The 24831-nt window shown below is 42.1% G+C and overlaps 1 protein-coding gene and 1 long non-coding RNA gene across 13 annotated transcripts in view; one reads left to right on the forward strand and one right to left on the reverse strand.

Moving 5' to 3' along the window:
- TTC7B (tetratricopeptide repeat domain 7B) overlaps positions 1–9481 on the forward strand; it is a 327704-nt gene extending 318223 nt beyond the window's left edge. For all 11 annotated transcript variants that reach the window (XM_051977396.1, XM_051977400.1, XM_051977401.1 and 8 more), the window contains one exon: positions 8351–9481. In XM_051977396.1, the coding sequence (XP_051833356.1) occupies positions 8351–8572 (222 nt within the window). In that variant the 3' untranslated portion in view covers positions 8573–9481. The remainder of the gene's footprint in view (positions 1–8350) is intronic.
- Positions 9482–19159: 9678 nt separating this feature from the next.
- On the reverse strand, positions 19160–23671 carry LOC127549412 (uncharacterized). Of its 2 annotated transcripts, none has more exons than XR_007950586.1 (3): positions 23594–23671; positions 20313–20536; positions 19160–19359 (listed from the first exon to the last, which is right to left on the reverse strand). It is a non-coding gene; the product is annotated as an uncharacterized LOC127549412 (long non-coding RNA). The 2 variants fall into 2 exon arrangements; XR_007950585.1 differs by lacking the exon at positions 23594–23671 and adding an exon at positions 21545–21776.
- Between the last annotated feature and the right edge of the window lie 1160 nt (positions 23672–24831).

A 24831-nucleotide genomic window follows, 5' to 3' on the forward strand; every position in this document is an offset into this window, starting at 1 on the left:
CAATTTGTTAATATAGTTTTGGATTAGTACTATTATCAAGATCCTTCTCAGCTTTGTGTCAGTTGCAGATGATACGCAAACCATTTATGCCTATATCTAAGTTACTCAAATAAAAATGTTACTATTTTAGTACCCTTCATTGGCCACGCTAATGCTGAACAACTACTCTGACACCAGCTATCCAACCAATTTTAAATGTTTCTGTTTGTATTGTTTATTTATATCTCCTCCATCTTATCCATAAGAATAAATTTGAGAAACTTTATAGAAACCTTTGTTGTAGTCTAGACTGGTTATATCCCAGTTTTCTTTTCATCTGTTACTTTAGTAATATTGTCAAAAAAGGAAATGAGGTTATTGTAACATGACCTGTTCTTGATGAAACCATATAAGCTCTTTGTGTAATGATTTTGTCTTTCTAGACATTTGACAAACATCTCTTTAATGATTCTTTCCAGAATTTTCCTAGGAATATAAATCAAACTCTCTAGTTTTCAGAATCTATATTCTCTTCCCTTCTTTGAAAATCAGAACCACATCTGCCCTTTGCCAACCTGGTGGCACCTCTCATTTTCCATGATCTTTCACTTATCACTGAGAACCACTCTTGTAATCACATCTGCCACTTTTTTCAGGACACAAGAGGGTAGTTCACCGGGTCAGGTGATTTGAATTCATCAAAAGCAGCCAAGTGCTGTCTTGTTGTCTCTTTACTTATCTTGGGTATCACCTCTCTGTTAGTCATTTTTATTGTCATTTTCAGTGTAAAGGTCATTTTTCTTTGCAGAGGAAATAGAACCAAAATAAAAGTTGAATAGCTCTGCCTTCTTTCATTTGTAATCATCTCATCCACTGCAAAGGTCTTTCCTCTGCTTAAATTATCCTTTGTCCCCAAATAATCCAGTCTCCTCAATTTTCCTTGTATTCTAAGTATTTGTGTATTGTGTTTTCTCTCTTTTCTCAAAATCTATCCCAGTCTATCTGGAGGAGAGAGAAAAGTAAAGATTAATTAGTTATTCTCATGGAACAGTTCATAATCTAATAAGGAAATATGATATACAAATATACACACATCAATGTATCTGTACATATATGTGTGTGTGTATACATACATATATATATATATATATATATATATAATGATAACTATAAAGTAGGATATAGAACCATAGAATCTCACAGCTGGGAGGAACCTTAGAAACCAAATCATAGTCAAATTCTGTATCCAAAACATGAATCCAACCTGTAGTGGGTAGACAACCCAGCATTTGTCAGTCTAAACCTCCATTCAGAGACCTGTTTGGTCTAACATCTATTAGAAAGATAGGACAGAAAAATTTAAAAACCACTTATGAGATACCCTGCATGAAGTAAGAGCCTAAGTGTATAGATAGTTGTCTGCTAAAGACATAAGATGTAGTTATTTGGAGGAGACAAGAATGGTGCACATGGGTTTGGATTTGAATAGCCTTATAGGAAAAAGAACTTGAGCTTTCGTGGGTAGCTCAGGGGACAGTAGGTTTAAGGTGATCCAGTGTCAACAAACTAGGACCAGACCTGAGGGGGATCTAGCAGCATCACCAAAATTCCTTCCCTTTACAGAGAGGGGAAAAGGAATAGAGTGGCACCTGAACTTTGAAGGAAGAAAAGGATTTTAATAGATCAAAGTAGCATGTACTCTAGTCCTGAGAGGTAGTCCATGCAATTGCACAAAATTAAGTTCAAGATGAAGTTATATAATGCAAAGGGCAGTAGTTAGGACCAGAATGTGGAAGAGCCTAAGTTTTAGACTAAGAATTCTGGAATCAGAGGTTTACTCTGTGAGCTATTCAAGTCGCCAAGAGGCACAACAGTGCCTTGGGGGTAAGATGATTTTGTAAAATCTGCTGGCATTGAGTGTTAATTATCTTCCTCAAATATCTTGCCTATTCCTAATGGTAAGAAAATGGGTGGAGCTGCCGGGTAGTAATGCTGACACCTCCCAGCTTCGGTTGGGTCACTGCTTTCCCATACCCCAGTGCTGAATCAGTTAGCTGTTCTTCACTATGCTGTTACTGCTGGCCATGGTGCTGACTTCTCTCCACCAAATACCTGGAAGACTAGTTAGGAGTTTGTTATAGTAGTTGAGGTGAGAAGTGATGCTAGGAGAAGTATAGTGGTAACCATGTATGTGGAAAGGATGAGAATAGGTATAAGAAATGTGGAGGAAGACTTAACTGACCTTGGCAACTGATTGAAAAGCGAGATATCTTTTGATCAAGAAATAAGTACTGATAGAAAGAAATCTGAGTCAAAGATCATTCTGGGGTTTCAAGTGTGGGTGACTGAAAGAATGATGGTGCCAATGAAAGCATCAAGAAAGTTGGAAGGGAGAGCAGATTTGGTGGAGGGGAGATGATAAAATTAGTTCACTTGAGGGCATGTTGAGTTTTAAATGCCAGCAAGTCAATGCAGATGGAAATAGCTAATAGACATTTATGTTTTCAAGACTGGAACTAAGCTGATGGATTTAGTGTATTTATGTAGATTTTTGCAGTTTTTTGTACATATATTGACTGAAACCAAGCCATTAGACAGTAGAGACAAGAAGAAAATATCTAAACCAGGTCTTTTGGGGGCACATACATGTAGAAGGCTAATGATAAACAAACAAAGGAATAGGTCATGCATTTAGAAAAATATTATTAAAAAATAGAACATAGAAAAGCAGGTAGAAAAGAACTAAGAGAAAGGAATGCCTTGGCAGCTAAAAGAAGAGAGGGGATCTTTAAGGAGCAAGTGTATCATGTAAAATACTGAAGAAAAAAAGACAAAAAAAATTTACAAACTTAAAGAAATATTGAATGTAAAGCACTTTACAAATTTTAAAATACTATATAAATATAATTTATCACTATTATAGGAAGTAATAGTGCCACTATATTCTACCACATTTATTTATTTTATTTTTAGTGCATATGTATATTTTTGCTGAAGCATTTGGCGTTAAGTGACTTGCCCAGGGTCACACAGTTCAGAAGTATTAAGTGTCTAAGACCAGATTTGAACTCAGATCCTCCTGACTTCAGGGCTGATACTCAATCTACTGCCTACCATATTTAGATCATATCTAGTATTATCTTTACTGAAGTTTCTTTTGGAAATCACATTTGAAGAAAGACAAACTGAAATACATTCAGAGAAAGTGAAAGTACTAGAGAATGTGCCGCACCAGTTAAAAGAAATGGAGGAATTTATTTGGAAGAAGAGAAGACTAAGAGACATAATAATATCTTTGGATATTCCAAAGATTCTCAGGAAAGGGGTTTGGAGGAAGGGGAAAATGCTATATACCAGACATTGTATTAAATGCTTTGCAGATATTATGTAATTTGAGCCTCATGGTAACACTATGGGGTGGATGCTGTTATTATACCTATTTTAAAATTGTGGCAACTGAGGCAGGCAGAAGGTAAATTTACCTAAGGTCACATAACTAGTAAGTATCTGAGGTAGGATTTCCTGGTGCTCTATCCACTGTGCTATCAACATGCCTTGTGTGACTTCTTGTATAGCAGAAGAATCATATCATTTTCCTTGACCATGTTATGGTGGTAGGAGATAAAGAGGAGGTCTGGGATAAATTGTTGGAAGTTTAAAGAAGATATTTAAGCTTGATATAAGGAAATTTTTCATAAAATTAGAGATACATAAAAGTTTATGTAAAAATCTTCAAAAGAGAGATTAAATGCTTGTGAGAATGTTATAGAAGGGGTTTTGGTTAGAAATAGATTAGAATGGATGTCATCTAAGAATCTTTCCACTGTTTTGGATTGTGTGATAATGGCAACCCATGATTGTCCACAACTAGCCTCAGAAACTCACTAGCTTTCTGACCCTGGGCTAGTCACTTAACCCCTCTTTGCCTTATTACCTTATTTTTTGTCACCACAATGACATGCTTTTGTCTCAGAACTGAGGTTTTTGAATATATTAAATCCCCCAGATTTTAATCTATTAAAAAATTACAGATAATTTGGAGACCAAGAAGTCATTGATGACCTTGGAGAGATCAGTTTCAACAGAGTAGTACCAGCAGAAGTGAATTTGCAAAGAGTTGAAAAGGAAAAAGTTCCAAGTATATGTAAACTACTCTTTCTAGAAGCTTAATAATGATATGATACAGCATGGGCAATTTTAACTTTGTTGTTTAAATAGCAGGAGAAACCTGGACAGGTTTGTAGGCATGCACGCACACGTACGTGTGTGTGTGTGTGTGTGTGTGTGTGTGTGTAGATATCAATATGTGTGGATATATGTACATATCCACGTATATAGACATATATATATCTTCCTATTTGTACATATACATGCAGACCAATGGAGAGGAGGTCAAGAAGCAGTGGTGGAATCAAATTGAGGAACTAGCCTTGGCAGAGAAGAAGGCTGCCTCATTCTCTGAGACTGAAGCCAAGAAGGTGAAGATAGAGAGGCTCTGAGTTTGGGGAGAGGATGGAGGTAGGGGATCAGATGGTCGGCCTCAGGCTCATGAAAGTGGGAGGAGATTTAGAAGGTGGAGGATAGAAAGAAAGTTTTAAAGCAGCTGCTGTGGTAAGTGTAGTAGGAGGCCTATGAAAGGTAATGATTTTCCATCTAATTAGGGAGGCCTACTCGAAGTATGTTGTCTGAGTTTGTAGTGGATCCAGTGACTGTCCCCAATGTATTTGGTGAAAGATAGATGGAAGATGGTGAGGTCCCCAGAGTCCCATGGTTAAATGGTAATATCAGCCTCTTAGTTTGTAGTTGTGCCTAACTTGATTGGTTGAGCAGTCCTGCCTGGAAAGAGTTTTTTTCCCAGTTTGTAGGAGTTTACGTGTGGTACGGATTTGTGAACCTGTACATTAAGAGATACCAGAATAAGGAAGATTTTCATGTACTAATGAAACCTCCAGCAGAGAAACTGGCAAGCCTTGCCCATGCGGGGAAGGAGGGGAGGATCTGGTGTTTGATCATTTCCATTCCAATAAATTGGTTACAAATTTCCATTTACCATCATTAAGCCATTGGCTGGGTATACTATAGGAAATCACAACGAAGGAGTCATTTGTCTTTTTTGCCTTCAAGATACTAATTTGTTTTCTGGTTGTCAAGATAAGAAGTGCATTCCCTTTTGCTTGTATCCTTGGGTTTGGCAATCATTTTGCAGCCAGATCAGCAGAAAGAAGAGGCTTTTCATCAGTAAGTGAAACTTAGGAATAGTGTAGTAAAAAGATTACTGCCTCAGCTATCCAGAATTCTGTATGCTAATCTTAACTGTGGGTTTTTGGCAGACATTAAGTGCCTTTCAATTATGGTGCCATCAAAGCTCTAATATTTAGTGATTCCTGTCTGTATGTCAGAGACAATTTATAGAGAACCAGGAGTTTTTAGGGAAAGCAGTTGTTAAGTTGAAACCATGGTAAAAAGCAATAAAGTCAGCAATTAATTAATGGTTGGAGAAATGAAAGGGAAATGATAGCCTTGTCAGATGCTCATAGTATTTTGATTATTACACCACTGCCCAGGAGTGTTAAGCTAGAGGAAACTCCAGAGTTGCCTTTTCTGCCCAGGAATGCTGTCTTTGTGGTGTCTCTTGAAGTAGGGTTGGTAATATATCACAAGACCTAGACATACCAAAAATAGCCACAGAATACAGCGGAAGAAATAAGGAATTTTCTTATTCTGTCAAATCTGGGCATATTTTTCAACATCATTGACTGGCATTCTTGCTTAAATTAAACCATCCACACACAGCAGAGCCTAGTATATATAGGTGGCTTCACTTTGCATGGAAGGTGTGTTCCTGCAGATTTGCCTATTTTAAATGTGCCAAAGTGCTCACATTTTTAGCAAAGTGCATAGTCACCCCTCCTTTATCTGTTTGCATTACAGCATTAGGAGCTGGAAGGGATCTTAAGGGTATCAAAGACAGTCCCCTTATTTTTCAGATGAAGACTCTGAAGGCCACATACAAAGCTGAGTGACTTGACTAATGCCATCCAAGGAATCAGTGGCTGAGTTGTGATCGGAGTTTTTATCTTTTTTTTTTTTAACCTCCCCTCCCATCCCAGTAAATCTACTCTGCTCTCTCCATGATCCCAGGCTGCAAATTTTGTGTTATCAGATTTTTTTTTTTTAAAGCAAAACTGTATAAATGTGAGCAAATGGTGAATGTGGTCCTATGGAAAGAAATTAGAGACCTTGGTTCAGATCCTGCTTCTGTCATTCATTACACAGATGGCCTAGGGAAAGTCATTTAAACTCTTTGGGACTCAGTTTCCTTATCTGTAGAATAAGTATGACTAATTAGCATGCAAGTGTCCTTCCAGTTCTAAATCTGTATTATGATCTTGAGTATTAGCATGGATAATCTTTGCATCTCAGAGCTAAGCACTAGTAGGTGCTGATTTCCTGCCTACCTGTTTCGTTCAGATTGGGAGCCAGGCAGAGTTAATGTAAAATTGCACAGCTGGGCCTGTAAGGGAGATAGGCTGAAGGAAGATACCTCCACTTTAATGTGCACCCCAGTGAATCACTGCTTTCCATGCATCCCTCAATAGTGGGATTGCTTCTCTGATCTTCTCTCAGGCTCTTCAGAATTTCAGTTGGCTTAAACTCCAGGAAATAGTCCAACTAAGGCATCTAGGTGGCATGGCACATAGAGCATTGAGTCTAGAGTCAATACTAACCTGAGTTCAAATCTGACCTTAGATAATTGCTAGCCTTCTGACTCTGGAAAGGTCATTTTATGTCCGTGCCTCAGTTTTTTAGTGTAAAAAGTAGAAATGATAATAGTACCAAACTCCCAGAGTTGTTGCAAGGATTTTGAGTGGGCTAATATTTCTGAAGTACTTAGCACACTACCTTTTTTACAATGCCTTTCCAGCACAATACATTTGATGGACATTTAGCATTCAGTCTTATCTTTGGACATCTACTGAAACCATGCCTTTTACTTTCTTCTTGAAGCTCTATTGTATAGCTTGTTTATAACGGATTTAGAATGAAATGGGATCTAGTTGGCAAGGGAATAGAAGTCAGAAGGTAAATCCTGAAAGAAATATTTTTAAAGTTTCATCCAATGTCTGCTCTTGACAGGGTCTTCCTTTATGTGATATTTAGATTATACAATGCTAGAGTTCTTATGGACCTTATAGATTATCTTAATCTTAAAAAAAAAAAAAAAGACTTTTTAAAGGAATAAGCTTTTTTAATGCCCTTCTGTTTTCACATTACAGTCATTGCCCTTCTGTACCTATGGTATCCCCACTTCAAAACACACATCTGCTGATATAGTAACCTCATCTCAGTCAGTGTATGCGACATTTCATACCCATAGTCACCCAGTTACTGAAAAGAGATCATTTTAGAGTTTGTCTTTTAGTCCAGCACTCTCATTTAGTGAGGAAACTAATACCTAAAGGGATTGTGATGTGTCAGAGGACATAGAGGTAGTGAATGGCAGAGTTGGGATTCAGACCCTTACTTTCTTGCTTTCACATTCAACACTCTGTATTTCATCTGATAGGATAAGGGAGTTTCTCTCCTTCTCCTTTCCCCCAGTGCTCCAATTTTCTTTTCCTTCAGAGGCACAGATGGGGCCTAGAGATCAGGATCTCCCGCTCCTCAATGTGTAAAGCATGTGACTGTCCTGGACCTGATGATAGATTTCCATATTTCCACTAGTACATCTTGAGGTGCAAGAATCAAATCTCTCATCATGGCAGGGATAGCTGTATGTACCCTTTCTTTACCCTTTGATCCTGGGCAGCAGAAGCTATCAAGTGTTCCATGTATGATTGGGTTCATTAAGAAGTATGAGACGTTGTGCCTGTTTAGAACCACAATTAGGAGTGAAAGTTCTACTTCGAAGATGGCAGTTATAGCCTACCTTCTTAAAGGGATTTTTTTGGTAGCCCATTGAGTACAAAGAACACTGCATTTGGAGTCAGATGATCTAACCTCAAAATTCTGTGATATTCTTGTGACTACGACCTCTTTGAGCCTTATATGAGCCTTATATATATGGTGTCCCTGACATTTAGGCTCTTTGTCCCCTTTATAAACTGCAAGATTCTGTTGTAATTTGAGTTCCCTTATCATTTAAGCAAAGGTATAACCCTGGAGATATGAAGCATGATTTGGAGGGATTCACTGAATCATCCTGTCATAAAGGAAAAACCTTTTCTCCCTCTCCTTTGGCCTCTGTCCAATACCATGAGGAGTTTTGCCATAGAAGATCTTCACTTCCAGTCTCTGGCCTTCATTGGGAGCAGGTACTTTTTTTTCACTTTAACTGCTGAGTTAACAGCTGCCCTCTGTCTGTCCACAGGCTCTTATCCTTCACCAGCTAGGCCGATACAGTTTAGCTGAGAAGATTCTTCGTGATGCAGTCCAGGTGAACTCGACTGCCCATGAGGTCTGGAATGGCCTTGGTGAGGTGCTCCAAGCTCAGGGCAATGACACTGCTGCTACTGAATGCTTCTTGACTGCCCTGGAGTTGGAAGCCAGCAGCCCCATTGTCCCCTTCACCATCATTCCCCGAGTGCTCTGAGTGGGGCTTGAGCTAAGAGATCGGCCTGCTGCAATGTCTGGAGATGAGGGCCAAGGACACACTTACCAGACGCCAGTATAACCACACTGTGTGGTTGGGGGTAGGAGGGAACCAGTCCCTGAGGAGACTGGGATTAACAGAATGGAAGGGGAAGTACTTGATTGTTTGTGCAGGGGGGAGGAATTTAATGAATCACTGAGGCTGTAGACAAATGTTAGATTGACCAAGACGACAAACCAAACACAACTAAAATCATGCTCAATTTGTGTGTTTTTTGGGGGTTTTTTGTTGTTGTTGTTTTTTTTTTTTTTTTTTTGCCTCATGATAGTTTTCAATTCTAATGATGTTGTTCAAAATGGATTATGTGCCATATTTTGTTAGATAACATCTGAGTGCTCCATAAAATGATTACAGAATCAATCAGCAAATGTAGAATAAGATATTCAAAGTGAAAATTCAGTGGCAGAACAGATTATTTTTAGCAAACCTGTCATGAAAACTGTTCCCTCTTTCCCACTATTACCCTGACTCCTACCCTTGGCCCAGAAACCAAATGTGATGTTTCTGCTTCCTGTCTCAGTACTAGTCAAAGCCAGAAGACCGGCTGACAAGTTCTTGGTTTTGTTGTCAATAACTGTAATGCGTGGCTGATAATTGTCTTTATTTAGAACAAAGCCTGAGTCCAAGAATATTTATATTTTACCAATATATGCCTGTTACAAGAGAAGGAAATATGAGTTATTTAAGTTTAACTTTTTTATGTGAATTCAGAGTTTATTTATCAATGGAAATATGTAAAAAAGAAAAAAAAGAAGCTTCAAATGGAATATTTACCAACATTCCTTATACATTACCTACACTTGGCTAAATGGAAAGATGATGTTAATAATAAAATGATTTTTAAATGGAGTTTGGGTCTGTGTCATCTCTTAAAAGGTTGAATGGTACAGAGAGTTCTGTTAAGGGAATTCAGTGGGCGATGATGACTGGACAGCTTGCCACAGGTCTGTATGTTATCTTCTGCCTTGAGTAAGGATAGCCTTTGTCACATAGGGCCAAGAACAAAGCCAGAAGTGTGGGTGAAGAAAAGTACCTATGTCCTCTATTTTCTTTTTGTCTTAATTTAATACTCTGCTGCCTGGATGACCAAAGAATCCTAAATTAAAAATTGGAAACTGTTATGAGTGCCCTACTGGGGAAAGACTAAACGAATTGTGGCATATGAATGTAATGAAATATTACTGTGCCTCAGTTTCAGGAAACTGAGAAGGCATCTGAACTAAGGAAAAACTAAGTGAGCAGAAAAAGAACAATTTAAAGAGTGACAATAACATTGTAGAGAAAAACAGCTTTTAAAGACTTTAGAAATCTGATTAATGCAATGATAAACTACAAGTCTAAAAAAAATGAAGTGTGACACTCCTCTGATAGGTAGGTGAAGGACTTAAAATTCAAAAAGACATTCATTTTTGCACAGGATTAATGGAAGAATTTGTTTTGCTAAATTACACAGCTATGTTGAGGAGTTTTATTTGTTAGGGTTTTCTTGGCAAAGATATCAAATGGTTTGCCATTTCCTTCCCCAACTCATTTTACATACGAGGCAACTGAAGCAAACAAAATTAATTGACTTTCCAAGGGTCAGACAGCTAGTAAGTGCCTAAGGTCAGATTTGAATTCAGGCCCTCCTGACTTCAGGCCCAGCACTCTATCCACTGACCCACTTTGCTGTCACCTAGCTGTCCTCTGGTGTGGCCTCAGACATTTACTAGCCATGTGATCATAGGTAAAATCATTTAACCTATATCTACCTCAACTTTCCTCATCTTTAAAATGAGGATAATAATAGTATCTACCTCCCAGGGATTTTGAGGCTCAAATGAGACAATATTTGTAAAATACTTAGTATTGTGCCTTGTACATAGCAAACACTTAATAAATCCCTTCGTCCTTCCTTCCTTCCTCTTTCTTTCATTTATTCCTTATGGTAGTCCATTCTCCACCTGGCTTGATTTCCCTGAGACAGGTCCAGCTATGTCATCACCTTCCCCTAAACTTCACAGACCCCCAGTTGAGATAGAAGATAAACTGCTCTGTGTGACATTTCAAACTCTCCATAGCCTGACCCTCCTTTCCCTGACTGTCCCTCATTCTTTGCTCTCCTTCCTTTACTTCTGCAAGAGACTTTTTCCCGTCCCCTTTGAAACCCATGTCTTTCTCCTAAGCTTACCTTCCACCTATTCTTTATGTATCTTCTCTATCTCTTTTTGTAGACATATTGTCTTCCCCACTAGAATATTCACTCCTTGAAGTCAAGGCCTGCTTGTTTGTCTCTGGCACTTAGCACACTACCTAACACATAGTAGACGTTAATAAGCATTTGTTGATTACTTGATTGTCAGCAGGTCTTCTTAGAGGGGAAAGAGAAGGGAATTGAAGAATGCCTTTCCACACTCCAAACTGTGAGAGTAAATGAGGCTGTTTTTAAGGGAAATGGAAGCAAAGTTTCAATGGGAAAAACGAGGATCAGGGATAGAGGAGAGAAGACAAATCTTGTTAGATACTGGAAGGAGGGTCAGAAAAGGACAATTAGAGCTTAAAAATAGATAGGATGCTTTTTATGTAGGGGGAAAGAAGTGGATGCTCTGAAAAGGAAGAAGCTATTTGCCCTCTAAAGAATGATCTAGTAGATCCACAGAAATTTTCAGGTGAGAAATTTCCAAATAAGAGTCAGACTGAGACCTAGAGGGAGACCGATAGAGATTAGAGGCCAGGGCAAGGGGAGTTGAAGGGGAAGAAGAAAAAAGAGACAAAGTAATGGTAGGTAGTGAATAGTCACTGTGCTAAGCCCTGGGCATAAGTACAAGTAAGCAGCCAGTCCCTGACTTCAAGGAGGCTTAACTTATGATAAAAGGAAAAAAAAAAAACAAAACAAACCCAAATATAAAGGTCACTAGAAAAGGGGGAGGGAAATCAGGTACCCCATTCAGGGACATGGCTGAGACTGCAAGAAGACATGTAGATGCCTGGGCCCTAGCAAGAAAAGACAGAAGCTTATTGATCAGAGCTAGAGTGGCCAGGGGGTGAAATTCAAGTTTCTGACACAGTGGAGATGGCTAAAAGTTGGGCCAGAATGGGAAGAAGATGGCAGGATGTAGAGAAGGACAGAAGGGTAGTATAATGCATCTATTCAACTTGATGGCAATAGAAAGCTTTAATCTTCCCAGAGCACATATCCAAAATATACCAGAACCTCCCAACACTTATCAAAATAAGTGACAACTGCCTACTTCTGGTGATTAATCTAGGCCTAAGATACTGCTAGCAGGAATCCTAAAAGTCTTACCTGAAAGAAACCAAAAACTTGAAAGTCCTGGGCAAGAAACCACAGGTCAGAGGGATCTGAGTCACATTGAAGGTAAGGGATGCTGAAGAAAAAGCTTATTTTGAGAAATAAACAGCTGCCTATGAAGTTGTCAGAATGGGGTTTGGACTTTTGACCCAGGCATAAAGTATAGGAAAGGACACCTAATGAGGGCTGGTAAGAATATAATTATTAGGTGTCTAACAAAACCATTCAAAAAGATTTTTAACTAAAACACATTGGAAGGAGGAAAGGAAACAAGGCTAATGAAATATAACTATAGTTAATAGTTATTATAAGAAATATATACTCTATGGATAGTATATACACTCTCTCTCTTTATATATATATATATACACTCTCTATATGGTACTTCCGTGTCAGAAAGTACCTAGGTAGTACAATGGAAAGAGCAGAAGGTCTGAATTCAAATTCTCTTACTAGCTGTGTGACCTGGGCATAAATGATTGATTTATTGGCCTCTATTTGCCTCAGTTTCCTCAACTGCAAAATGGGGATAAGAGCAGCACCTATCCTCCCAGGATTGTTGTGGGAATCACAATATTTGTAAAGCACTTAGCATATTATCTGGCAAATACTAGGCATTCAGTAAATTCTTGTTAACTTCTATTCTTCTATGTTAAATATCATAGAAAGTATATAAAATTGCCACAAAGAAATGAGAATATCACCATTTTAGGCACCCCAAAACTCACAGGATAAAAAAGTCAAATGGCCAGTAGCAAAACCCATAGTCTCAAATAGCTATATACAAAGTTTAGATAACAAAATAAAAACCTTAACACAAGGAGGTAAATTTAATTAAAACCTGGTAGGATGAAACCCACGTATAGACCATTACTCTTGGATAAACATTATTTAAAAAGGATAGTTAAAGGATTGGAGTAATATATGATAAAGAGGGCATATTCATGAAGAAATCCAGGAAAATTAAAAAGGGGATGGGGCGGGGAATATGATTAAAAATTTAGGTAAAAGTCAATGGAAAGAAAGGAGGGAAGAGAAAGAAAGATCATTAGAGAAACAGAAGTGGTTTTGTTACTGAATTATACTACAAACTACCTTGACAAAATAAGGAAATACATGAGTTCAAAAAAACATGACAAACTTAGTATATGAAAAGGCATCTAGTAGGGGTTGGAGACTTCAATTAACCAAACATCTATTGGAACTTTCTCTTCCAAAAGCAGAGCAGCTAACAAGTTTCTTATTTGCTTTAATGATACTTTCATCTTTTAAAAAATAAAGGAATCAACAAGAGAAAATTCTCTTCTGTATCTGATTCCCATTTAACATGGAGCAATTAGTTGCTAGAATATTTTTTTAAATCTAAATTTTTATTTTTTTAAATACACATTTCTTTATGAAAAATCAGAACAAAAGAGAAAAACTACTGGAGAGGGGGGGAAAAACCCAGAAAAAATAAGTGAACATAGCATGTGTTGATTTACATTCAATCTCCATAGTTCTTTTTCTGGATGCAGATGGCATTTTCTATCCAAAGTTTATTGGAATTGCCTTGGATAGTTGCTAGAATAGAAATTATGGAAACCCAGTATTCTTGAGAGGAAAGTACTTAGCAAAACCTTCAAATACCATACATTCATTCAGTAAACATTTATTAAGCACCTACTATGGGCCAGGCACACAAAATGCTAAGCATTTTATTGTTCAGTTCTTTTCAGTGGTGTCCAGCTCTTCATGACCTCATTTGGATTTTTGTGACAGAGATGCTGGAGTGGTTTACCATTTCCTTCTCTAGTTCTTTTTACAGCAGGGGAAACTGAGGCAAGCAAGGTTAAGGGACTTGTCCAGAAGCACACAGCCAATAAGTGAGGTCAAATTTGAATTCAGAAAGGCAAGTCTTTCTGACTCCGTCCCAGCAGCGCTCTGTGTACTTAGTGAGCTTGAGAAGTCATGGTGATCCATAAAGAGACAATAGACAGTCCCTGCCCTCAAAGAGCTTACATTCTAAAGGGAAGACTGCATGCAAATAATATACAAAGCAAGCCATATACAAGATAAAGAGGAAGTAATTAAAAGAGCAAAAGCCCTGGAATCTAGAGGGGACAGGGAAGGTTTCCTGTGGAAATGCGAATTTAGTTTTGTCTTAAAGGTAGTCAACCAGGTAGCACAGTGGAGAGAGTCCCAGGCCGAGAGAGAGGAAGACTTCGAGGGCCAATGTGGTGGATCTACACATACACATTCTTTCAGTCCCTCAGGTGTACAACCTGGGTATCATCCTCGGGTCGTTGCTCCCATTTGCCACCCAGATCCAACCAGTCACCACATCTTGTTTACATCTCCATAACATCTCTTACAAACATCCCTTCCTCTCTGTAAATCCAATCACCTCCATAATGCAAGCCCTCATTACCTCTCACCTAGATTACGTCAATAGGCTTCTAATTGGTCTCTCTGTCTCAAATCTCTTCCTTTTCGAGTCCGTACCATTGCTGCCATGGTGATTTTCCTAAAACACCAGTCTACCAAGTCAGTCTCTCCTCAGTAAACACCAGTGGGTCCCTTTTTAAATATAAATGTTTTTGAGTGGCATTTAAAGCTTTCTACCATCCAATTCCTTCTCATTTCTCCTTTCCAGCTTCTTCCATTATTGCTAGCGAGACCCTCTCTGTGGTTTTTCTTGCTGCTCCTGAGACATGGACTCCTCCATCTCTCTGGACAATCTCGAGGTTTTGCCCCACTTCTGTGACCATGACTCTCCTGGTACCCAGGGAAGCTATGCTCACCTTCTTCTACATGAAGCTTTTCTTTATCCCCCCATTCTAGTGCTCACTTCCAAACTAAGTTTTACATTTTTTATAAAAATTCCATATGCACTTCTAAATGTGATTGTTGCCTCCCCCAGTGAAATATAAGTTCCTTGAAAATAAGGATTGTTTCATTCAACTATCAGAGTGGTGCTTGGCACACAGTAGGGATTTAACAAACTGCTTGCTGACTAAGATTTGTTACATTATTTTTTATCTCTACTACTGAGTTGCTGTGGGAGGGAGAAGGTTGGCCCTTTTCAAGATCATCAATGACCTTTCAGTCACTAAAGTGGATGAGCTTTTTCTTAGTCCCACTTTAGCCATTGACACCACTGACCATCCCCTTCTCCTAAATCCTCTTTCCCAGGTCTTCATGAAAGTTCACTCTCTTAGCCTTTCCTGATGTTCTCTAATGCTAGACTCTTCTCTCATTCAATTGTCTTTAATTTGTCCCACATTTATCTTTTTGTCATGTACTTGTTTGCATGTTGTCTCCCCACTTTGGAATGTGCATACTTTGAGAACAGGAACCATCTTTTGCCTTTCTTTGTATCCCCAGTGCCCTGCACATAGTTGATGCTTAATAAATGTTCATGACTATTTCTTCTGACTGTGCTGTCTCAGTTTTCTTTGCTCCTTTAATACTCCGAAATTACCTTGCATATAGTTTGCATTTAGTTATCTGTGTGCATGTTCTTCCCCTCTAGTAAAATGTAAACTCTTTGGAGACAGAGATTTTTTCTTTTTATTTATTTATTTATTATTGTCAGTCACCAGGCTAAGCCCTAGGGACTCAATCAGCACAAACCTTAATTTATTGAACCCTTACTTTATGCCAGATATTGTCCTAAATTCTTAAGATACATTGACAGATTTGAAACAATCACAACTCTCAAGAAAATTTACCTTATTATACATAGATAGGTATATAATAATAATGTTAGCATTTAACTACTTTTTTAAGGCTTGCAAACTACTTTATAAATATTATCTCATTTAATCTTCCCAACAACTTTGGGGGCCAAGTGCTATTATTATCCTCCTTTTACAGATGAGGAAACTAAGGCACACAGAGGTTAAGTGATTACCTCAAGATTGATACAATAATAAGAGAAATGAACTACACAAAGAAAAATGAGCTCACTCCAATGAGGGGCTGAGAGTAATATGTCACTCTTGAACAGGAATAGTATCCCCAGCCTTGGGCAAACTAAACCAAAAATACCCAGAATGAGGAAAATGTTAATCCTAACTTCCATCTGCCCTGTACTTGAGATATTGGACAAGGAAATAGAAAAGAGGGAGGGGGAGCTGGGATCTCCCCAGTTTAATAATTGGCTATTAGTAGGAAAGAGAAATGACTTTTTTTCATTTCATTCATAAGTCCATAAGAGATTTGCCCAAAATTGCTAAGTGGTTTATCGAACTTTTGCGATTTACAGACCGTCTTCCTCACTATAACTCTATGAGGTGGGCACTATAAACATTATTATATCACAAATGGGGAAACAGAATCAGAGTGAACATAATTTGCTTAGTGTCACAAAAATGGGGAAGACAGAGTCTGACCTTTAACCTTGGTCTTCTGAAACCAAAACAAAAATGCCATATTGTTGGGATTAAAAACCTGGAAACTTCAAATGATTGGAGGACTTAGGAGAGAGTTTTCCATGTTTGGGGACTCACTGAAACTAGCTCTAAATACTGCATTTTTCTGGAGTGAGTCAGGACCACTGACTGTGGAGTAAGAAGAGTCAGGACTCTGCTACTTAGTACCTTGGTGATCTAGCCAAGGCGACCCTCCGCCATTCCAGTTTCCTTATCTGTAAATGAAGGGGGCTCGCAAGCTAGATGATCTCTCATGTCTCTTCCAGCTCCAAATCCTGTGATTCTTTGAACTGAGCCAGGCAGTGCAGACGGTGTTCAGGACGGACAGCAGTGGGGGGCAGTAAATTAGATCTGAAATTGCAACGTGAGCTGACAGCAAACCAAAAAGGCCAAGTCTTCTTTGGGCTGTTTGGGCTGGCATCGCATTACGTTACCCCAGGAGGCTTGGCCCAGCAAGAGCCATGGGGCACGGAGAGGGGGTGGGATACTCATGGGTCCTTGCAATACCAGGAAGTTGAAGGCACATTGGAGGTTTTCCAGCGACAGGCACCCAGCAGCGTCTGGAGCCCAGGGAGTGATTTATGGAGGGTGGAGGGGGAGAATAAAAGGCACCAAGAAGAGCAGGTTGGTTAAGGAGAGGAGGGTGGGGGCCTCTGATAAATACTTCCAAGGGCCAAGGACCAGCCTGAGGAGGCTATTGGACATTTAGAAATTAGAAAAACATTAGAAATCCTGAATGCCAGTTTGCTGATGATTTGTAACTCCTTCCCTCAGACTCACTAAGGAAGATCACTGAACATTATTTTTAAAAAAAGGAAAAATAATCCTGTGTGCTCCTGTCCAGTCTGTCTACGGCATGGCTTAGCAGAACTGCTCGCTGCTGTCTTTCTTCCCACTAGTATTTTTCCAAGCTAGGATATCTAGACACTAGAAGACTCGGTACAGTCCGATCTTGATCCCAAAATAGGTTAGTATCAAATAAGCCCCGAATGGCTGTGAACCCAGAAGCCCTGCCTAGCTAGTTTCATTCACTAGAGATCATCCTGACAAATATTTCAGCATCCCAGTCTTTGTAAAACGAGAGGCTGAGGAGCCATTTACAGGCCCTTACTTGTTCCTGCTCCTAACAGGAGAGCTAAAGTCCCTGTGGATCACACAGATTTTGAGCTGAGTGGCACCTGAGAATCCATCTAGTCCAATGGACTTCATTTTATGGAGTAAGACACCAACTGAGGAGGGATAAAAATGTCACACAAGTATTAAAAAGCAGAGCTGGAATTCTAACCAAGCTCCTGTGATTCTAGATTCAGTGTTTTTCCCATGTAGCCTGTACTGACTGGAAATGTTTAATTCAACTGAACAACTTTTTATTAGGTACCTACTGTGTACCCTAGTATGGAATCTACATATAGCAGGTTAAAAGAGATTCCATGTTGATTTTCCCTTTTTCTTCCCTCCTTCCCTTCTAAACTGTATCATCTGACCCCTTAACTATAGTAGAACTATATGTCAAGGACCAAGACAGATTTTGCCCCCATCACTCGTTAGCTCCCTATCCTTTGGGTTATTCCACCTTGGTTCAGGTCTATGGACAGGGTTGATATCCTCATCATTTATCTATTATATGCAGATTCTATTCTAGGGTACTTAATAAGTGCTTATTGATTGAATGAACAGTCTATTACGTCATGCCTATGTCATCTGCCTCTTTTCCCCCCTTTTCTCATCGCTCTTCTCAGTGTTCTTTTCTCTCCTCGTCCTCCTCTTCTTCCTGTCCCTCTACTTTTCTCCCCCTCTCTCTGGAATCAGAGCTGAAGGACCTTTAACTCCCATCCTGAAGATGTTATTCATTCACCTGCACACCCATAAGATGCTGGCCAGGAAGAGGAGAATCTAGTTCTGTTGGATTGGGAGCCATGGGCGTCAGCCTGACTAGGAAGCCCACCCTGAGAGCTCCGAGGTCTCTGGAAGGAGATCAGGTCCATATGGGGCTGGCGCTGGCTTTCTGAGCCCACTTGCTGGGTCAAGCCCCGGGGATAGTTGGTTAAACCTTCCATGAGGGCCAGAATCAGCTGGGTGAAGCTGACCCGGTTTGGAGGCCTCTCATTTCAGGAGATCATAGCTGTGACCGCTTTCCATTCCTTTGTGTGAGTAGCCTTGAAATAACCATGTTATCTTTGCCTTGAACCACAGCTCCAGATGAACTGAGGAAGGGCCAGCACACCAAAGAGATCTTCTCCTGCCGACTGCATGGTGTGGCAGGTGCCCAGCTTTGGGGGGGGTGGTTTTGTTTCCCCACCAAAGTTTAATGCCCCAAATTCAGCTGTTTTCCCCTCTGGGAAGTTCTCCCTGTTTTTGATACATACTACCCAACACCAGAGGGAGCTCTGGGAAAGTGCCAGACTCCATCAGAACAGGTCGTAACCTTCCCTCCCTCCAGCTCTGACAGCCTCAGATGCTACCCAGGAGGGGAACATGTTAAACCATTATAATAGCTCATATTTATAAAGCATCTCACTTACATAATCTCGTTGGAATCTTCACAGTCTTAACAAAAAGGATCTCTTCCCCTTTCTCTCCTCCCCCATTTTTTAGTGGAGGAAACCTGAAACTCAGAGGCTAATGGATTTTCTTAAAATCATCTAGCTAATAAGCTTCGATCTTTTGACTTCTATTTTCTTACTCTTTCCACTAACACCAGACTGTCTGTTATAAGCAGACATTAGTTTAATAGATTAATGATCAGAGAGCAGGGTACCAAAGAAAAGGGACCCAGAACATTTAAGTGCTGATGATAGAAACATAGATTTAGAGTTGGAAGAGACCATAAAGCGCATTTAATCCCTTCTGTTTTACATAAGGAGAAATTAATGCCTACAAAGGATCTGTGACTTGTTAAGGTTACAAGAAGTCAATGGCAAAGCCAGAATTTGAACTCAATTCCTGACTCATGCATCCATCAGCTTGTTCATGATTGTGGAGGAGGCAGTCCAGAGGCCATTGTGTTGAAGTGAGGGACCCTGGGTGTCAATGATGAGGATTATAAAAGGGAGGTTTGAAGAAGGTCTACTTAAAAAAAAAGCTCATTGCATTTTGTTTCTATAGATGGAAAAATAGATTAAAAGAAGGAGGGAGGAAGGAAGGAACAATGGAAAGAAGGAAAAGAGACAAGAAAGGAGGGAGAAGAGGAAAGAAAAGAAGGGAGAAGGGAAAAAGGAAAGAAAGGAGGAAAAGAGGGAGGGAGAAAAGGTAGAAGGAAGGAAAAGAAGGTAGAGGGAGAGAGGGAAAAAGGGAGAAAGGAGAAGGGAGAAGGGGAAAGAAGAAAAAGAAGGGAAGAAAGAATAAAGGTATCCAGGCAGGGAAGGGGGAAAAAGGAAGAGTGACACGAGGGTGTTAGGACCAGGATTGGGGAAGTAGGCAGGGAGTTTAATAGCTTTTAAATGATATAGTCAAGGGTGAGTGTGGGGACCATAATTAAGCCAATAGGGTTAGGGCAGTGGTGTCAAACTCCGACAAAAATAAATATCACTAATTCATACTTAAGGATCCCTGTCAGCTCCATAATGACTGTTTGAAAATGTACTATTTGTTGGTGGAAATGTAAACGGATCCAGCCATTCTGGAGAGCAATCTGGAACTATGCTCAAAAAATTATCAAACTGTGCATACCCTTTGATCCAGCAGTGTTTCTACTGGGCTTATATCCCAAAGAGAATCTTAAAGGAGGGAAAGGGACCCACATGTGCAGATATTTGTGGACTCTTTGTAGTGGCCAAAAACTGGAAACTGAATAGATGCCCATCAATTGGAGAATGGCTGAATAAATTGTGGTACATGAATGTTATGGAATATTATTGTTCGGTAAGGAATGACCAGCAGGATGAATACAGAGAGGACTGGAGAGACCTACATGGACTGATGCTAAGTGAAATGAGCAGGGCCAGGAGATCGTTATACACTTCAAAAAGGATACTATATGATGATCAATGGATGTGGCCCTCTTCAGTAATGAGATGATTCAAAGCAGTTCTACTTGTTCAGTGATGAAGAGAATCAGCTACAGCCAGAGAGGGCTGTGGGAACTGAATGTGGATCACAGCATAGCCTTCTCACTCTTTCTGTTATTGTTTGCCTGCATTTTGTTTTCTTTCTCAGTTTTTTTTTTCTTGATCCGGTTTTTCTTGTGCAGCAAGATAACTGTATAAATGTGTATACATATGTTGGATTTAACATGTATTTTACATTTAAAAAAAAGAAAATGTTATGTTTCCCAATTACATTTTATTCTAGCTGGCACTTCAACAGGACTTGGACCTCTGGTTCTGTGTTTGACAACCTTGAGTTAGGGGACAGGACAGTGTTGAGAGGCATCAAGCCAGGCCTGGGATGGGAAATGGGGGGCAGGACTGCTGGGCCAGCCAGGATCAGGTGGAATGGGAAGACCGCGGGAGCTGGGCCGGCAGAGGATCGGGGTTGGAACCCTGCTACTTAATCCCTGTGGGATCCCTCAGTGTCTCTCTCTGTGAGAGGAAAGGGTTCGGCCTGAGAAGCTCCCTGACAGGCCCCGGGCCCAGCCCACTTCATCCGGGAGAAGCAAAGGATGGAAGCCCCAGGGCAGGGGCAGACACACCGAGGCCCAGGGCGGCCGGGGACTTGTCTGCCTGGAAGAGGCCGGATGGTTCACTGATTCTTCTTCCAAAAACTCTCCAGATCGTCAGCTCCGAACCCGAGAGTGTCTCCTTCCGCACCCCCCACCCAATTCCTCCTGAAAACCCAGAAACGCCTGTGTGTTTGCCCGGTCGGCGGGCCCTGGAGAACGGCAGGGAGCGATTGCTTGAACGGTCACATGGGAAGTGCTAGGGATGGTCCCAGCCCTTCTCACCCTGCCCCCGGGGAGGTGGGAGGCACCTGAGGCCCGGGCCCTCACTCCCACCCCCCGCCCCCAGGCCGCGCTAGGGAGCATCCTGCTTTCCCAGAGGGCTGCAAAGCAGCAAGTGCCCAGAGAGGGCGGCCGAGAGCCGGCGCGGGCCTGCTCCGAGCCCCGGGCCTGACCCTCCGGGCCCGGCCTCCGCCCGTCTCCGCTCCTCTCCGGGCCGGCCTCCCTCCGAGCCTCTCTCTGCCTGCTCCTTCTCCTTTGCCCTCCGGCCCTCCCCTGCCTCCTGCCTCTGGCTTCTCCTGCTGTCTGCCTCCTCCATGCCTCCTCACCTCTGGACTCCTCCAAAGTGCCCGTGGTCCTCCCTGCCTCCCGCCGTCGCTTCTGGTCTGCCGCCTCTCTGCGCCGCCCCACCCCCACCCCCACCCCGTCTCTGGCTCTGTGTCTCTCTGCCTCTCTTTCCCTCTCCTCTTCTCTGTCTCTGTCTCTCTGTGTCTCTCTGCCTCTCTCTTTCCTTCTCTCCCTCTCTGCCTCTGTCTCTTTCCCTCTTCTCTGTCTCTGTCTCTCTGTTAGGACCAGGATTGGGGAAGTAGGCAGGGAGTTTAATAGCTTTTAAATGATATAGTCAAGGGTGAGTGTGGGGACCATAATTAAGCCAATAGGGTTAGGGCAGTGGTGTCAAACTCCCGACAAAAATAAATATCACTAATTCATACTTAAGGATCCCTGTCAGCTCCATAATGACTGTTTGAAAATGTACTATTTGTTGGTGGAAATGTAAACGGATCCAGCCATTCTGGAGAGCAATCTGGAACTATGCTCAAAAAGTTATCAAACTGTGCATACCCTTTGATCCAGCGGTGTTACTACTGGGCTTATATCCCAAAGAGAATCTTAAAGGAGGGAAAGGGACCCACATGTGCAGATATTTGTGGCTTCTTTGTAGTGGCCAAAAACTGGAAACTGAATAGATGCCCATCAATTGGAGAATGGCTGAATAAATTGTGGTAGATGAATGTTATGGAATATTATTGTTCTGTAAGAAATGACCAGCAGGATGAATACAGAGAGGACTGGAGAGACTTACATGAACTGATGCTGAGTGAAATGAGCAGGGCCAGGAGATCGTTATACACTTCAAAAAGGATACTATATGATGATCAATGGATGTGGCCCTCTTCAGTAATGAGATGATTCAAAGCAGTTCTACTTGTTCAGTGATGAAGAGAATCAGCTACAGCCAGAGAGGGCTGTGGGAACTGAATGTGGATCACAGCATAGCCTTCTCACTCTTTCTGTTATTGTTTGCCTGCATTTTGTTTTCTTTCTCAGTTTTTTTTTCTTGATCCGGTTTTTCTTGTGCAGCAAGATAACTGTATAAATGTGTATACATATGTTGGATTTAACATGTATTTTACATTTAAAAAAAAGAAAATGTTATGTTTCCCAATTACATTTTATTCTAGCTGGCACTTCAACAGGACTTGGACCTCTGGTTCTGTGTTTGACAACCTTGAGTTAGGAGACAGGACAGTGTTGAGAGGCATCAAGCCAGGCCTGGGATGGGAAATGGGGGGCAGGACTGCTGGGCCAGCCAGGATCAGGTGGAATGGGAAGACCGCGGGAGCTGGGCCGGCAGAGGATCGGGGTTGGAACCCTGCTACTTAATCCCTGTGGGATCCCTCAGTGTCTCTCTCTGTGAGAGGAAAGGGTTCGGCCTGAGAAGCTCCCTGACAGGCCCCGGGCCCAGCCCACTTCATCCGGGAGGAGCAAAGGATGGAAGCCCCAGGGCAGGGGCAGACACACCGAGGCCCAGGGCGGCCGGGGACTTGTCTGCCTGGAAGAGGCCGGATGGTTCACTGATTCTTCTTCCAAAAACTCTCCAGATCGTCAGCTCCGAACCCGAGAGTGTCTCCTTCCGCACCCCCCACCCAATTCCTCCTGGAAACCCAGAAACGCCTGTGTGTTTGCCCGGTCGGCGGGCCCTGGAGAACGGCAGAGAGCGATTGCTTGAACGGTCACATGGGAAGTGCTAGGGATGGTCCCAGCCCTTCTCACCCTGCCCCCGGGGAGGTGGGAGGCACCTGAGGCCCGGGCCCTCACTCCCACCCCCCGCCCCCAGGCCGCGCTAGGGAGCATCCTGCTTTCCCAGAGGGCTGCAAAGCAGCCAGTGCCCAGAGAGGGCGGCCGAGAGCCGGCGCGGGCCTGCTCCGAGCCCCGGGCCTGACCCTCCGGGCCCGGCCTCCGCCCGTCTCCGCTCCTCTCCGGGCCGGCCTCCCTCCGAGCCTCTCTCTGCCTGCTCCTTCTCCTTTGCCCTCCGGCCCTCCCCTGCCTCCTGCCTCTGGCTTCTCCTGCTGTCTACCTCCTCCATGCCTCCTCACCTCTGGACTCCTCCAAAGTGCCCGTGGTCCTCCCTGCCTCCCGCCGTCGCTTCTGGTCTGCCGCCTCTCTGCGCCGCCCCACCCCCCGCCCCCACCCCGTCTCTGGCTCTGTGTCTCTCTGCCTCTCTTTCCCTCTCCTCTTCTCTGTCTCTGTCTCTCTGTGTCTCTCTGCCTCTCTCTTTCCTTCTCTCCCTCTCTGCCTCTGTCTCTTTCCCTCTCCTCTTCTCTGTCTCTGTCTGTGTCTCTCTGCCTCTCTTTCCCTCTCCTCTTCTCTGTCTCTGTCTCTCTGTGTCTCTCTGCCTCTCTCTTTCCTTCTCTTCCTCTCTGCCTCTGTCTCTCTCCCTCGCTTCTTTTCTGTCTCTGTTTCTCGGTCTCTGTCTCTGTCTCTCTCTTCTTCTCTGTCTCTCTCCCTCTCTTCTCTGTCTCTGTCTCTCTCCCTCTCTTGGTCTCTGTCTCTCTTGGTCTCTGTCTCTCTATCTCTCTCCCTCTCTTTTCTTCTCTGTCTCTCTCTCTGTGTCTCTCTCTGTCTTTCTCCCTCTCAGTCTCTGTCTCTCTATCTCTCTATCTCTCTGTCTCTCTCCCTCTCTTCTTCTCGGTCTCTCTCTCTGTGTCTCTCTCTGTCTTTCTCCCTCTCAGTCTCTGTCTCTGTCTCTCTATCTCTCTTCTTCTCTGTCTCTCTCTCTGTGTCTCTCTCTGTCTTTCTCCCTCTCAGTCTCTGTCTCTGTCTCTATCTCTCTATCTCTCTGTCTCTCTCCCTCTCTTCTTCTCGGTCTCTGTCTCTCTCTATCTCTCTGTCTCTCTCCCTCTCTTCTTCTTGGTCTCTCTCTCTCTCTCTCTTCCTCTCTGTCTCTGTCTCTCTCCCTCTCTTCTTCTCTGTCTCTCTCTCCCTCTCTTCCTCTCTGTGTCTCTCTCTGTCTTTCTCCCTCTCAGTCTCTGTCTCTGTCTCTCTATCTCTCTTCTTCTCTGTCTCTCTCTCTCTGTGTCTCTCTCTGTTTTTCTCCCTCTCAGTCTCTGTCTCTGTCTCTATCTCTCTATCTCTCTGTCTCTCTCCCTCTCTTCTCTGTCTCTGTCTCTATCTCTCTATCTCTCTATCTCTCTCCCTCTCTTCCTCTCTGTCTCTGTCTCTCTTGGTCTCTGTCTCTCTCTCTCTTCCTCTCTGTCTCTGTCTCTCTCCCTCTCTTCTTCTCTGTCTCTCTCTCCCTCTCTTCTTCTCTGTCTCTCTCTCTGTGTCTCTCTGC

Source organism: Antechinus flavipes, chromosome 2, assembly GCF_016432865.1.
Source record: "Antechinus flavipes isolate AdamAnt ecotype Samford, QLD, Australia chromosome 2, AdamAnt_v2, whole genome shotgun sequence".
Taxonomy (NCBI): Eukaryota; Metazoa; Chordata; class Mammalia; order Dasyuromorphia; family Dasyuridae; genus Antechinus; species Antechinus flavipes.